A 16,056-nucleotide genomic window follows, 5' to 3' on the forward strand; every position below is an offset into this window, starting at 1 on the left:
CATAAAGAGATTCGCAAAAGACGGAGCAAATCTGGAGCCCATAGCAGTCCCAAGTTTTTGTCTGTACCATTTATTATCAAATAAGAAAATATTATTTTCAAGTACAATTTTAGTCATTTCCAATATCATTTGTGTATGATCAAAGTACTCAGCAGATCTTTTATTCAGAAAGCTTTCCATTGCTTTCATCCCTAGTCCATGTTCAATATTTGAGTACAGAGAGACCACATCTAATGTCGCAATAATCATGTCTGACTCCCAGGTTACATCATTCATCAAATTCAAAACGTGTTTAGTGTCTTCTATATGAGAGGACAGTTTCTCAACGTATGGTCTTATGAATACATCAATAAATTGCGAAAGTCTCTCCGTTGGGCCACCAATACCAGAGATGATTGGCCTCCCTGGGGGTTTCTCACGATTTTTATGTATCTTTGGTAGGCAATACATACAAGGGGCCTTGGGGAATTCTACCCTTAAGTACATATACTCATCATAATCCAAGATACCATTGTCATACCATTTTTTCAATCTCAAGTTGATCATCTCAGTAACTTGTAAGAGGGGACTAGAAACTTTTCTCACATAGTATTTGTCATTGTTAAGTTGTGACAGAACTTCATCATTATAATCTGTGCGATTCATTACAACAAGAACTGATTATACGCAAGGCTGATAAAGGTGGCAACATTGTTGTAATGAATCGCACAGATTATAATGATGAAGTTCTGTCACAACTTAACAATGACAAATACTATGTGAGAGAAGTTTCTAATCCCCTCTTACAAGTTACTGAGATGATCAACTTGAGATTGAAACAATGGTATGACAATGGTATCTTGGATTATGATGAGTATATGTACTTAAGGGTGGAATTCCCCAAGGCCCCTTGTATGTATTGCCTACCAAAGATACATAAAAATCGTGAGAAACCCCCAGGGAGGCCAATCATCTCTGGTATTGGTGGCCCAACGGAGAGACTTTCGCAATTTATTGATGTATTCATAAGACCATACGTTGAGAAACTGTCCTCTCATATAGAAGACACTAAACACGTTTTGAATTTGATGAATGATGTAACCTGGGAGTCAGACATGATTATTGCGACATTAGATGTGGTCTCTCTGTACTCAAATATTGAACATGGACTAGGGATGAAAGCAATGGAAAGCTTTCTGAATAAAAGATCTGCTGAGTACTTTGATCATACACAAATGATATTGGAAATGACTAAAATTGTACTTGAAAATAATATTTTCTTATTTGATAATAAATGGTACAGACAAAAACTTGGGACTGCTATGGGCTCCAGATTTGCTCCGTCTTTTGCGAATCTCTTTATGGGATGGTTTGAGGCGGAGTGGATCTGGGGTACCAAGGGCGCACAGTGGATAGACCACATATATTATTGGGGACGATACATTGATGACTGTCTCTTAATCTGGAGGGGCACTTCTATTGAATTGCAAAATTTCTTTGAATATCTGAACACAAATGATGTTAATATGTCATTTACCACCTGTTACAGTAAATGTAAACTTACTTTTTTAGATATTGAACTTTTTGTAGATGGGGACAAATTGTGTAGTCGGATGTATCGGAAAGAAACCAGCTGCAATGCATTGTTACACGCTGACAGTTGCCACCCCAAAAGTCAAATTAATGCGATTCCATACGGGGAGATGCTAAGAGCCCGTAGAAATTGTTCACATGATTCTGATTTTGAACACAATCTTCTAGATATGTCCAACAGATTTGCAAACAGGGGTTACGACAAGAAGATAGTGACAAAAGCAGTGGGTAAAGCAAAGACAATGAAACGTACAGATACTTTGAAACATAAAACCACCAGTAATCAAGACGGTAAACTTACTAAGATTAGATTGATTACTAATTTTGGCTTAGGTAGTCATAAACTTTACTCTATTGTTGACAAATATTGGCACCTCCTGAAGCATGACAAAGATATTTCTGCCTTTCTAACTGAGAAGCCATCGCTAACATTTAGAAAGGGTATGACAATGGCCAATATAGTTAGCCCCAGCTATCCACAGACGATACCTAGAGACAATTGGTTAACAGATAAACGGACAGGATTTTACTATTGTGGTAAATGCAGCTCATGCAGATGGGCATACAAGAAGATACAAGATTTTGAATACAATGATACTGGCAAGCATACCATTAAGTCAGTTATTACCTGTGACACTACTTTTGTAGTGTATGTAATTGTCTGTTCATGTGGAAAGATTTATGTGGGAAGTACTGTAAGAAGACTTAAAGATAGGATGATTGAACACTTTCGAGCCTTAAAAAATGGTTATACTAGATACCCGATTGCCTCCCACATAGTACAGAATTTTGAGGAAAGAGACAGACATCAATTCAAGTATCATGGAATTGAACATGTCACAATGGATGTACGTGGTGGAAACAGAGTGCTTAAATTACGACGAAGTGAGGCAAGATGGATTATGAAACTCAGAGCAGTTGAGGAGGGCCTCAATTTAGACTCTGAACTACAGTATTTTTTAGGGGATTGAACAGATTGGGATTCACCCACTGCTGATGAAGATATGCACATAAAATGTGAATTTTAAATTCTGTTTTGTCTTGACCGATGAATGCAAATCGATGAATTTATTTAAATCTTTGAAATAATTTCACAAATTATAATCAATATGTATTCGCTGTGAATCACACTATATTCCACTAACAATGTGTATATATAACATAACTATGCATAGGATAATTCAGAGATACTATCTATTAATTTGTCGAATAATGCAATTTGAACGATAAAGATTAGTATTGCTTATGAAATGAATAATACTGACAATGAAGATTTGTTAGGTTGTGCACAATTCTGGTCTTTTCTACCCTTCCACTCTCTATGGACTCTCCCCTTTTCCTTGTGTGAAATAACAATTTCTGTATGTTTTCTTTTTAATTTCTTCTATTATGAGAATGTTGAAATTAGGGTGTAGGAGCCAGGACAAAGGTATACCCAGTGGTCCACGAATTTATATAACTGGCGTGGGTCTGGTGTTTCTTGCTAGACAATAAGTTTTGGAATCATAGGTTCAAGTGAGCTATTATGCTGATGCCTTATCAAATGAAATAATCTTGCATTTACGAAACTGAAGCTTACTTTTAAACAATTCAAATATGAGCTTTACTGAAATGTGGAATATTCAGACAGATATAGAGTTTAAATAATGGTAACGACGACATTGGGAGTTTTTAAGAAACAAAGAAAGGACTAAAATGCGTGACATGGCCCGTTTTGTATTAATATATGACTAGGAACAGGAGCATGTACGATAATTTTGTTTATATTCTGCTTTTGTACATACATAGTATTTTATAGGTAGTAAATACCGCCCATAAAAAATAGCGAGATTCGATTCTAAAATAACCCCTAAATTCATATAAATATAATACATCCTTTTCGCTTAATTATAAAATAAATTTGATGCAGCAATGTACTTTAATTTAGACATATTTAACATTTATAAATCTTCGTGCCACGCCAAACATGGCGCGACTCGCTGGTAGTGCGCGCTGTGCCATTTAAATATGGCGCCAAAACGGAACGCGAACGCGAAAGCCGTGAAGCCGAAGAGGAGATGCCGAGACAACTAAGATCAGGTAAAACGCCGAGTCCTGAATGCGGTTACATTATCCCGTTGCAGGGTATGGCGCGTACTGTCTTTAATGAGGACAGTGCGTGCAGATTAGCAGTAGTGCCGATGTCGGTCTTTGCAGGAATATGTGTGCATAATTTAACGCAATTGTAGATACCGCGTACTGTCTTTAATGAGGACAGTGCGTGCAAATTAACAGTAGTGCCGATGCCGGTCTATGTAGGATTATGTGTGCATAATTTAGCGCAATTATAGATACCGACTATTTGACATGCCTGAATACAATTTTGAAAGGCACTTTAGTTCGATATTCTTGTCGGTTTTAAAATAGCTATTATGCTTAATGGTGAAATACTCAATGAATATTTCGTTCCTTTTAGGTACACGTACTCGTGTATCCTGAATTTCACATTGCTTCATTGAATTTTATGTACCCTATAGAGAGAACACACCTACAATATAATAGGTGAGTTATTCATATAAATCTGTGACCAAGAAGCACCTTTTTGTATATATTGCAATAGCTCCACTTTTATTAAATTACAAACTTACTCTTGAAAGTATACCTTTGTTTCAGGCTCTTCTAAACTGGTTTCGACTGATTAGAAAAACCTTTTTTGAACCATTGTCTTTTAGTAATGGAATGGTGCGTTTGGGACTACTTTGATCCAAGTACTGTTTTGTGAGCACCTGGTGTTTGATACACCTGTTATATTGGAATTAATTTTCTTTCTCGAGTTCTATGGTTAATTTTGGTAGCCTTTTGAACTGACGTGTTTGGCTCTTCTTTCACTATTTTTTCTGGTGGAATTGGTTATGGGTAATCTAATATCCCGATAAGTTGGTACAATTATTAATGTAAATATGTTTGGGTTTCAGCCCTGAGGAAGTCTGTTGATGCAAGGATTAGCATCAGACGAAACACGTGTTGGCTGAAAATCTATTGACACAACTGTGATTTGGAGTGAAGAAAAACCAATAAAGGAGACTGAATATTGGAACTTTGAAATTTTCATTTATCAAAGACTTTACATGACAAGGAAGATATCATCTCTGCACTAAATATTATTGGACATTGTACTGGATGGGTGAATTGTAAACCTAATCATTAATTTTGTTGAGCTCAGAGAGATACAGTTTTGGCTGATCTGTTATATCTGTTTCCCTCAACTTCTGGCGGATTGCCACAGATGCTGCTTCTCCTTTTATATTGTCTAGTAATATAGCCGAGACCTGCTTGAAGTCTTTCAGTAATTTCATACCAAGAGTTAAAGCGGGCTCTGGACCGTATTCATTCTGAATCTGTTTTAGCACTTCTGGTACTACCGCCATGGACGGAACACCGTGTGTTTTTGTGTAAATGGAAGCAAAGACTGTACCCCAAGTGTCACAGTCCTCCACGTGTGGTGCGACCCCCATTGGAAGACAGATAGTCAGAATTCTGTGTTTCTCAGTAGGAGTAGTATTAGGAAATACTGCCTCTATTTGAGTAATTTTCTGCGCTAACCAGAAGGGAATTTGTTCCCGTTTTACAGGTATTTTATCAAGACATGATTGTATGTTCTGTGGTGTGATTTTATTTGTGTTCCCCTGATGAGGGGTCAGCTGTGGTACATTAACAGCTGGTTGGACTGTTGCAGTCCGCATTACATATTGGACTAATTGTCTATGTATTTTAATAAGTGTTTTTAGCTGTACTAACAGCTCCTCTTTTGACATTTTTTTAATGTCCAGATGTGGTGTGTAGCTGGCTAGAACCGGCCACGTTGCTCCTGGTCTACCTAGTGGACCGAGCCTGGTTATGTGATCATTGTGTTTTAGGGCGCCATTAAACCAGAGCAGGTGCTCATGGAATTTTAATGGGATTTCAATCTCCTCGAAAGGAGCGTACTCTCCCGGTGGATCCTCTATTTTATAATAGTGGAACTCGTGTGTTGCAGCGTTTGCTGCTGGAAATTTTATCCATGAATAGAATACCTCTGTCTGCCGATATTCGTGTGCCTCTATCACAAAAACGACTGTGCCACCTTGTGTGGTCAGTCCATTGTCTATAAGTTTTGACGTTATAGATTTTCTTAAATGTACCGGGATGATTATTGCATCCAGGTCACTATGTAGGATACTTGCGTCGTCCATCATTAGTTGTATTGCTAATATGGTCGCATCCCATTCATCATCACTTTCTAGCATTTACTGCCAGAAAAAATATTTTTGCAGAGCAGGTCTCCAAGGAGACAAAGATTAGGTGCACAATATTTTGGAACACTGTATCCTTCAACGTTGAATAAACCAGAGCTTTACATAGGAATCTCTTCCTACTAAGGTCGGGCGGATTTTAACCTCGGCGGGTCTTGGGCTCAAAAATTCCACGGACTCGATAATTCTCGCTCCGGTGCCTTCTCAACTCACGGGTTCACACTCTGCGACTCTGGGCAATAGCTTGCTTAATCTCCACAACGGCCCCTCGCGGCGGGATGCCTGGCTTTCACCTTGTGGATACCCTGCCGGGGTTATCTCACAGGGGAATACCAGGACGGGTTCCCTAAGCAAGCGCCGGGAAACCCTTTGTGGGTAGCTGTGCGCTATATAAGCTCAAATACATTTACATTTTTTACAACCTTTCACCCACTCCAGACGTCTATTGGAGTATTTACTGGAGAAAGGGGTCTGTGTGAAATATGCACGACTGAGTTACTCTAACGTCTTGCGTTAGTTTATCGCCTTACCAAACGTTGGGCGCCATGTAGTGTAGTTCCTATTTTCCCAACAGGCTCTGCGCATTGGAATAACATAAACAGTAGTATCGACGTAGAAGTGCGGATCTTCCAGGCCTCTACTGACTATGCTAAACTTAATTGGGTTTGTTACCAACTGGCTCAGAGGTCACTGGAAACTTTCTTGACTGAATAGGAAGTGATCAGCTTCCTTGGCACAAACAAGAAGGGATTCAGTTTTCCAACAACCGTGCAACATGACAACTTTGCTCCTCAGATCAAGAATCAATCTCTAGGGTCGTGTGAAACAATAGACAGTTATTTTACTCAGTCAGGTTGGTGCAGATTACTTTCACAATATGTAGAGAATAGAGAGACGGGCGTTTGTCAATAAAAGGGTAACATTTATTGAACAGTCTTTCTTCTCATACAAGAGAAATGAATTGCCACAATTGCAAGACTTGTTATTATAAAAAGTACGTACAGTAAGATAAGTATTTCGAAATAATACTATAAAAGCATTGATACGGTTTCTTAGCCATACAATGGTTTAAAATGAATAAAACATATATACAGTCATATATACATTAGGCTAAAATACTCAACTGGTGCTTCTAACTACGCCTACCCCAGTGTACCTGACCTAAGCCTAATACTTGGGAGGGGAGTAAGTAAGTAGCTTTCAGTTAAGTTGGTTTTGCCAAGGTTTGCTTCAAGAATTCTCTCTAAGGGTTTAGTCAACACCATACCTCTGGAATAGAATGATGAAGGTCTGGTATCTCCCTCAGAACTCGATATCCCAGTCACCCGCAAGGGTAGACTAGAAACGCCGGAGCTGGATTTCTCTGCAGGAGAAAGACAGCGTCTCTTCTCAGCGCGTCGAGGAGGAGGAGGAGGGGCAGCGTCTGCGGGCAGCTTGCATCTGCTGGGCTCTTGCAGGGGACGGCTGTTCAGCTCCTAAGTTCACCACACCATCGTTCGCTAGTTAGCAGCGATAGCAGTAGCGATAGCAGCTATGGTATCATCAGCATAACAGCAGCTTCAGGCGACGGGCAACAGAACATTGCTTAAGGCAACGTTGGTAGTATTTATACCTGAAAGGTGCCTTGGTTGACGTAAGTTTGCTGGACATAAGACGTCAATAAAGATGTCACTAGGAAGTGATCGTCTATCAGTGCTCATTAGAGTTCTATTACAAATCAAAACAAAGCAAGCGGGGTTTTCCCAGGTTGCTGAGTTTTTATCTTGTTGAAGAACTCGGAGTGTTAATCTAGGAATCTCAGATAGTGGCTTCTGCTATGTCATTGCACTAATTGGTTGCAAGGGAAGTGGCAGAGTAAGCGATTTCTGAAATGTGACTCTGTTCGTGTGAGGCCAGAGACGAGTTTCTGAATATTGCATTTGATCGGTTATGCCAATATAGGGAATAAATGGATTTATAGCCGAATAGGGGAATAAGGTCACAGTATCGATCAGGGTCCTAGATTAGAACGCAACAATTCCAGTTGCCGAAGACCACGAGGAGGGAAACTGTGGGAGTGATGGAGCTGGTCCATGAGAGGTTTCTCCAACAAACATCGTGCTCGTATCCGGCTGTCCCTCCAAGCAACAGGACACCGCGATACCCATTGCTACGGTCACCGGGGACCGTAGCCCCAGGCAAGTGACGTGGGGAGAACGGTGGAGGAGGAGGTTGGAGGGCAAAGGACTGTGGGGTTTATGGCACAAATAGAGTTGTACACCCTGCATGCGGAATAACACATTTGTTTTTCCCTTCCCCTGTCCCTCACTACCCCTACTCTTCCTCCTACTTTAAACTCTACCACTAGTCTCTGTGAATCCCAGCTTATTGGTGACGGGAGCAAGTATTAGAGCTTTAAGAATTTATGTAGTTCGTGACGGTAGTGTTCCTCTGTTTGCTTTTTGGGAAACGTTGGTACGGGTTATCCTACGAAAAGAGTGACCGGGAGAGAGAGACCGAAGACATCTTTACCTCCCCCTGAAGACCGCGCCCCTTCATCCTTTGTTATTTGCTGCCAAGTATTTTGCAACTGTTTAACTCTTTTGAAGTGTGAATAAAACGCCTAGTGTGATACTGTCATTGACTGTCTGATGCTTGCGATAGAGATCCCTTAAGGAAAAGGTGTCGAACGCTTACAGGCACGTAGAGCTGTAGCCAACAACTGCTCCCTCTTTCTTAGTTTGTTGTTCCTGTGCTTCTGCAGCAGGAATTCTTTCCCAAATCACTTTTTATTACTCAAGCAAGAGTAATAGCATAATTTGGGTAATTTTGCATCACAAGGTAATGCGTAATTACTGAAATTAGTCTGGTTACTCTGGTGTAATTAGAATTTATGTAACCAGAAGGGGGTATTAATTAACACACTAAATTACAGCACATGCGGCGTGTCATTATTCGTCAATTAGTACAGAAGTGAAACGGTGCAGCAGGTGAGGGAGAAACCCCTAAAACCCTATAATGAGAACCACAAGGTCCAAAATGCAAAGCAGTCAAATGCTGCGCACACATGTTTGTGTGGTTTGGAAAATCTGATCCAAAGTAGAAAGCCAAACAAGTCTAGTCTCAATGCAAATGTTCTTTTGTTCCCTTTTTATTCCGGAAACATCACAAAGTCCAGCCAACACAGGTTTCGTCTTTGGGGTGTACACCCTAGACTTCTTCAGGGCACGAAATGACAGAAACAGGACTCATAATATATGAATGTATTTCGTTAAGCATATCACAATTGGCGCACACTGTGTAACTGTGTGACCCAGAGGAGTCGCATCACAGGTTCAGGGTGCTAAGTGATAGATCTCCCACCAGGATGAGAGATCTCATTTGGAAGAAAGTGGGAACTAAACATGAAGTGACTGCAGGGGTGTGGGCAAAGTGATTAGTGAATGGACGGCAAGGCCAAGTTAAAAAACAGGACGTGGTATCATATACTGAGTGTTTCAGATGTAAGTCAAAACAGAGGATATGGTGGCCTGACGCAGGTTTAATGTGGTGCAGGGCTTTACAACATGACGCACCTCCCTAGATGGTCACATTATAAATAAGTCACAACGGCGGGGTAAATGTGTTGCAAGGGGCTTGTAAATCTGCCCCTTCATGAACTTAAGGCAGACTCACACAAAATATGTCACTTAATTAAAATTAACCAAAATGGCGACCATGTTTAAGAGCCTGCACATGCAGTAAGGTGCTAATAAACAGCTGGTTCCTGCCCCAAGTTTCATAAAAAGTAAAACAGTTCAAGGATACTCCGTCCCATCTAAGGTTGGGCAACTTTGACTGATTCGGCATTCCTAGGGATAGAGTACAAAGAAGGCCCCATATAAACTCTGTGTTGAGAGTGTAGATGTGAGCACTGAATACATGCTGAGAGGGTTAAATGAAGCACTGTGGCCATGTCAGCTTTGGGGGCATCCCCTGCTCTGGTGGAGCCGCTGGCTGCCCAGTTCTACCTGCCAGGCAGGCACTGACCTTTAGGTAAGGTGGGTGATTCACCTCTTGTGATGGCAGAGGGGGTCTCCACCATTTCAGCAGGGCTCTTATACCCCATTGCTGTAACATCACTCAACCCAGGCTCTAAACCCTCATGAATCTGTCATTTCTGAGTTGAGTTGAGGCCACCAGATACACTCAATTTCACATTCTGAGCTGGATTTTAATTATTCACCTAGAACTACTGGCAGGTCTGATGAGGGAGAGAGGGAGGTGCTTTTCTTAAACAAGTTTGTAGGGAGGTGATCAATCTAGGGGTTCATCAAGAAGAGTTCCCCCAAAAGAACACACATATTTTGTGCTTTCTATGGCTGTGTCAAGTTTTGGTCACCCGATCAGTCAACGAGTCATCATAAACTATCCCAAATGTTAATATTGACATCCTGAAGTCAGCTGGGTAGCCTGAAAGAGTTCAGAGTTGGTTATGAGGACTGCTTTTGAGTGTGATCTGGTAGCACACATGCCACAGTGGTCACAAAGAGATAACAATGGGGGCACATGGATATGTAAAAGAATTGATGACAATTGTTCTCACACATTAGATTCCTTTGCAATCAATCTAACCTGTTCCTTCTGGTCCTTTGTTCACAGGGGGAGCTGATACTGTCCGGTTGGTAAATTCTGGGGACACCTGCCGTGGGAGGGTGGAGATCAAACACGAGAATCGCTGGGGGACGGTCTGTGGTAACGGCTGGGACTTGCAGGATGCTGAGGTGGTCTGTAAACAACTCAACTGTGGATCAGCATACATCGTGGATACAAGAAATTACATGTATCTAAAAGGTGTCTTCCCCGTGTGGATGAGTGACGTCAGGTGCACTGGAGCAGAAACGTCTCTCTTCGATTGTCCACGCGCTTCCTGGGGAGTCAACAGCTGCACGTGGAAGAGCGATAGTGGAGTGCAGTGCACAGGTAAGAGAAGCCAACAGCAATCCTACAACTCCATCAAAAGTCGCAAACTAAAAGAGTAGAGTTGGATTAATCAAAAAATGCACAAGTCATAACAACAACACATTACTGTTAAAAATCAAAAGAAAAATGAATAAAACAAGAAAATATTCATCTTACTTAATGCAGAAAAGTAACTTGGCAAACTGGATTGGATTTATTAGGAGCTGGAGAGTCCAGCGATGTCCTTCAGAGATTGGAAAGCCTTTGAAGGCATCGAAAGTAGAAGGAGAACTAGTGCAACAACCCTATATGCAGATAACTTACATTTAGCATCAGACCCTGTCACTTCTGCCCCCTCAGTATGTGCGGGTTATAAGGTAAAGACGTGTCCATCTCAAGCCACAACCAAGAGTTGGAACAGATTAGTTTTTTCTTTTCAAACTTAGATTGTTTTTTTTATTCTGTATTGAAAAGCACCAGCAGGCTCTTGGCATGTTTTGATACAATAACTCAATCAATGTCATAAGAAAGGATATATAAAGATGATGCTGAAGACATCATGGAAGAAAGAAGCGTTAATTCAAAGTAAGTAATCAATACATGTGTTATTTCAACTATACTCTGTGTCAAGGAGGCTTTCCATGGGCATCGCAGCACCCATAGATTTTTACTTAATGATGTAGACCCCGGGCAGCGCCAAAACCTTAAACCTCCCAGGAGCAGGCAGAATGAAGAGAAATATTTTCTGCATTCTGCAGCACATATCGGAAGATGAAAACTCCTCTCAGAATTGCTTTTGTGCAGGGAGGCATAGTCCTCTTTCTATGTGTCCTGCATTCTGCAACACACATAAAAAGAGGGGGAGCACCCACGTAAAGCCCACAGAATGCTCTTATTTCCTGAGTTCAATGCTATTCATGCCCTGCCTGGAGAATCTTACAGTGGTGACATGCGATGGAATGTTGGGAATCAAATAGTCACAGGTAACTGGGCTGAGCAGCATGCTGGCTGCTCCTGGTGGGGTCTAGATTGGGTCTTTTCTAATCTTGAATAAAACTACATAAAAATGATCTCTTATACCTGACTCAATCACTACAAGTTTTTGGTGATGATCCTGAAGAGAACCTGCGTCTGTCACCTCTTCAAACCTCATGCAACTCCAAAAACAGACTCTACAGTAACTCAAGCTAAGCATCTACCTCAACTGGCATCCTTGACCCCACCAGTGACCTACCATCGGTCACCCACACCAGTCTGCCAGTTGTTCCTGTGCATCTGGGGAAGTGCTACTTCAGGAGCTGCCTTTTCAGTTTTGGGCATCTTGTCCCCATCATCACTACGCCTTTGTGCTGCGCCTTTAGTGAGGGTAAGCCTGCCATTCAACAACGTCTGCGTCCTCTGCTGGGCCTTCAGTGAGGGTAAGCCTAATCTAGTGTGTTCACCTGCCACATATCTACGTCTTCACACTGTCTGAGGAAGAACACCTATGCTACCTTGGAATAAGAGTGCTTCTTGGATTGTGTTATCTGAAGACAGTTCTTCCTGTGGCTACACCATATCCTCAAGCGAGGTAATTAAACTGCTTTTCCTTCCAGGCAGTTCTAGTCAAAGTGTATTTTCCCTATTGGTTAGCTCAGCGGTATCTTGTGTGCCCTTCAACAAGAGGAGGTGCTTTGCTGGAGCATTTTCTTGTGCACTTTAAAAAACGGACATGTCCAAGACAGCGGGACTGGCGATTTTGTGCAGGGCTGGCATCAGGCAGGGGAACGATAGGCCCTTCCGGGTGACGGACGCTTTCTCCGATGAGTGTGAAGTTCGGGCATCGTCGCATCACGCTGTGCAATGTATATGCCCCTAATCAAGCGCAGGATCGCTACCTTCGAGACCTTTTAGGGGGGCGGGTGCCGCAGGACGGATCATCGCTCATCGTAGGGGGGGACTTTAACTTGGTATGGGACCCGGTGATGGACTGGAGTGAGAACTCCTCCAGCGGTGCGGGGGTAATGTTGGCGGTCCTACGCAAGCAATTGACTGACCTCGGGCTGTTTGATGCCTGACGCTACTTCTCTCCGGACAAGAGGGAGTACTCGTACTACTCGCATGTCCACCGATCCTACTCTCGCATAGATTATTTGTTTGCTTCCAATGACCTCCTCCGCGACACTCTAGGTGTCGATACGTCTGACATCTCTCTCTCTGACCATGCTCACGTTGAATTGCTGCTGCAGGACCCGGCCGCCTGCCCTGCCCGGGAACGGAGATGGCGTCTCCCGCCGAGTATCCTTCGGGATGCGGTGGACGTTGAGGACATTAGGGGAGCCATCGTCTCTTATTTTGAGAATAACGATCTTCCTGAGACGCCCTTCCCGGTTGTCTGGGACGCCTTCAAAGCTACCATGCAGGAACATATCACCTCCCTCTCAATTGCACAGGAACACGAGGCGCGAGCACTGGAACACAAGCTTAAGGGGACCTAAAGACAGCGGAACGGCAAGACCAGGGTTGCTCTACTCGGCGATCGTGACGCCAGCTCGCGAACCTTAGAGGGCAGCTCAGGCTGCTGCACGCAAATAGGGCGGAGAAATACCTTCTGGCACTGAAGCAACGGTATTTTGAAGGGGGGGATAAGGTTGGGAAGCTGCTGGCGAGGAGACTGAGAGCCTGTGCCGCGAAAGCACATATAGCGAATGTTCAACTGCCGGATGGGTCCAGAGTCATGGCGGCTAAGGATAAGTGTCAGGCCTTTCGGGAATATTGCATGGCACTGTACAGGGAGGAGAAACCGCCTCCGGAGCGGGTGGAGGAGGTGCTGGGGCGCTATGAGGGAGCGACTTTGCACCCTCACTACGCGAAGGAACTAGAGGAACCGATAGTGCAGGAGGAGATAGCGTCGGCGATCCGAGAGATTCCCCTGGGGAAAACGCCAGGGCCTGATGGGCTGCCTCTATCCTTCTATCGCATGTTTCAGGTACAGATCGGTCCCTACCTCTTGCATCTGTTCAACTCTTTCACGGAGGAGGTGAGACCGTCAGCCGACATGGGGTTGGCGGAAATTGCCTTAATCCCGAAACCCGGGAAAGACCCTGCACTGTGCGCGTCATATCGCCCGATTGCCCTGCTGAATACAGATTTTAAAATCTACACCAAGCTGCTAGCGAAGCGACTGGGTCGTCACATGTGGGGCTTGATAGACCCCGATCAAGTGGGTTTCATTCACGGACGCCAGGGGGCAGACAACGTTGGCAGGATTACCCACCTAGTGGGGAAGACCCACCACTGGAAGATCCCGGCCTGCCTTCTCTCGCTGGACGCGGAGAAGGCGTTCGATCGGGTGGACTGGTCCTTCCTATGAGCAGTACTGTGCAGGGTGGGACTCGGCACGCAGATGGTCACTAGGATCATGGCTCCGTACCTTGCACCGAGAACCAGGATACGTGTTAATGGACAGCTCACGGAGCCGATCACCATCGGGAGGGGAACCAGGCAGGGCTGCCCGTTTTCGCCCCTCTTATTCGCGCTGGCAGTGGAACCCCTAGCGGATATGATACGGAGGGACCCCAATATTCATGGCATCCCCCTAGGTGGCCAGGACAACAAAGTAGCGCTCTTTGTGGACGACCTCATCCTTGCGCTAGCACAGCCCCAAGAGTCCTTAGCGGCAGTGCATAAAGCATTATGCCTTTTCGAGCGTACCTCTGGCTTGAAAATTAACCATAGCAAGTCCTGGGCACTCAGCCTCACTATCCCGCAATCTGAAGTCCCCGACATGGAGCGGCTCGTCCCTTATAAATGGTCGACCCAGCACATCCGGTACTTGGGTCTGCAATTGACTCCTTCGTTGGATGGTTGGAGGCAAGCCAACTGGAGAGAGTGTCGGCGATCAGTCCTCGAAGACTTACGGCGGTGGCAATCACTCATGCCGTCCAGGGTGGGCAGAATCAACGCCGTCAAGATGTCCATCCTGCCTAAGATCCTGTACCTGTTTCAGTGCCTTCCTACCTCTATACCGCTGCATAACATACGTGGCCTACAGCACGACCTCACCAACTTTATATGGGGGGGGGAACGGCCCACTTCTCTCAGGCTCTCCTGATGGCGCCTCGGGATTGGGGGGGCCTGGGCTGTCCCAACCTGGTAGAGTACTATTGGGCTGCACACCTTAGGTATATAGTGGAATGGGGTGCAACGGAGAGCGAGAAGGGATGGCTCCACATGGACGGAGCCGTGACTGGGCGCACCATCCGGGACCTAGCGTGGGAACCTAGGGCGGGGCGGTCTCCAAGTGCATATTTGACGGTGCGTACGAAAACGGTGCTGGAGATCTGGGACAGAATAGCGGTGCGCAAGGGCCTTACGACCTTTCCGTCCCCACACACCCCTATCGAAGGAAACCCGAGTTTTCCTCTGGCGCATCGGACTGGGGCCTTCCGCAGGTGGCCTCAGGGCAACTGTATGGTACTCACGGATCTGTTTGATGGAGGCACCCTTAAAACCTTCGTGGACTGCAGGGAGGAATTACGAGTGCCGCCCGAGGCCGGACTGCAATATGCTCAACTGAAACATTGGGTGCTGACAGACGACACATATCAGGGGGCTACACACGCCTTCACCCCGTTTGAGCGGCTAACTCGCTCTTTCACCGAAACAAAGGGACTGATCTCAAAAATGTATCAGATTCTGCAGCACCCACACACCCCACCCTCCCAGACTTACCAGCAACGCTGGCACTCCCTCCCGGGTGTGGATATCACACCAGCACAGTGGTCCAGACTATGGTGGGATATACCCCGAACCTACCATAGTGTCTCACAGCAGGAGAACGCATATAAAATAATGACTCAGTGGTACTACACGCCGCAGCAGCTACATAAAATGTTTCCGACCTCATCCCCTGTGTGTTGGAGATGCCGATCAGCGACTGGTGATTTCTTGCACATCTGGTGGACCTGTCCCTTGTTGACCCTCTCCTAGAAGGAGGTCTTAAGCCACATCAGGGGGGTACTGGGGTTTCCTCTGCCTGACGTTTCCTGCACACTTCTACTGGGTATCAAGCCTACAGGGCTGAGGGCCCTCACCCGGAATGACTGGGCGCTGGCGCTTCAAATGCGGGAGCTGCTAGGTAGCTTATTGCTCTGTACTGGAAGAAGCCGGAAGCACTGCCCATTGCTGCGTGGTTTGTGCACCTCTGGCATGTCCTGACGATGGAACTTCTCACAGCTCGGCTGCAGGCCCGAGACGCGCGCTTCAAAGCGGTGTGGCAACCCTTGGTGAAGTATCTATGCGCAATAGAGCT

General features: G+C 44.6%; 1 protein-coding gene across 1 annotated transcript in view; it reads left to right on the forward strand.

Annotated features, from left to right (window-relative positions):
• Nucleotides 1–1,740: 1,740 nt before the first annotated feature.
• Nucleotides 1,741–16,056, forward strand: part of LOC147660966 (uncharacterized) — a gene marked incomplete at its 5' end in the record, with an annotated part of 99,774 nt that continues 85,458 nt past the window's right edge. The window contains 2 exons of the mRNA XM_086951407.1: nt 1,741–1,863; nt 10,464–10,784. Of these exons, the coding sequence (XP_086807533.1) occupies nt 1,741–1,863; nt 10,464–10,784 (444 nt within the window). The remainder of the gene's footprint in view (nt 1,864–10,463; nt 10,785–16,056) is intronic.

This window comes from Lissotriton vulgaris, unplaced genomic scaffold (assembly GCF_964263255.1).
Source record: "Lissotriton vulgaris unplaced genomic scaffold, aLisVul1.2 SCAFFOLD_1925, whole genome shotgun sequence".
Taxonomy (NCBI): domain Eukaryota; kingdom Metazoa; phylum Chordata; class Amphibia; order Caudata; family Salamandridae; genus Lissotriton; species Lissotriton vulgaris.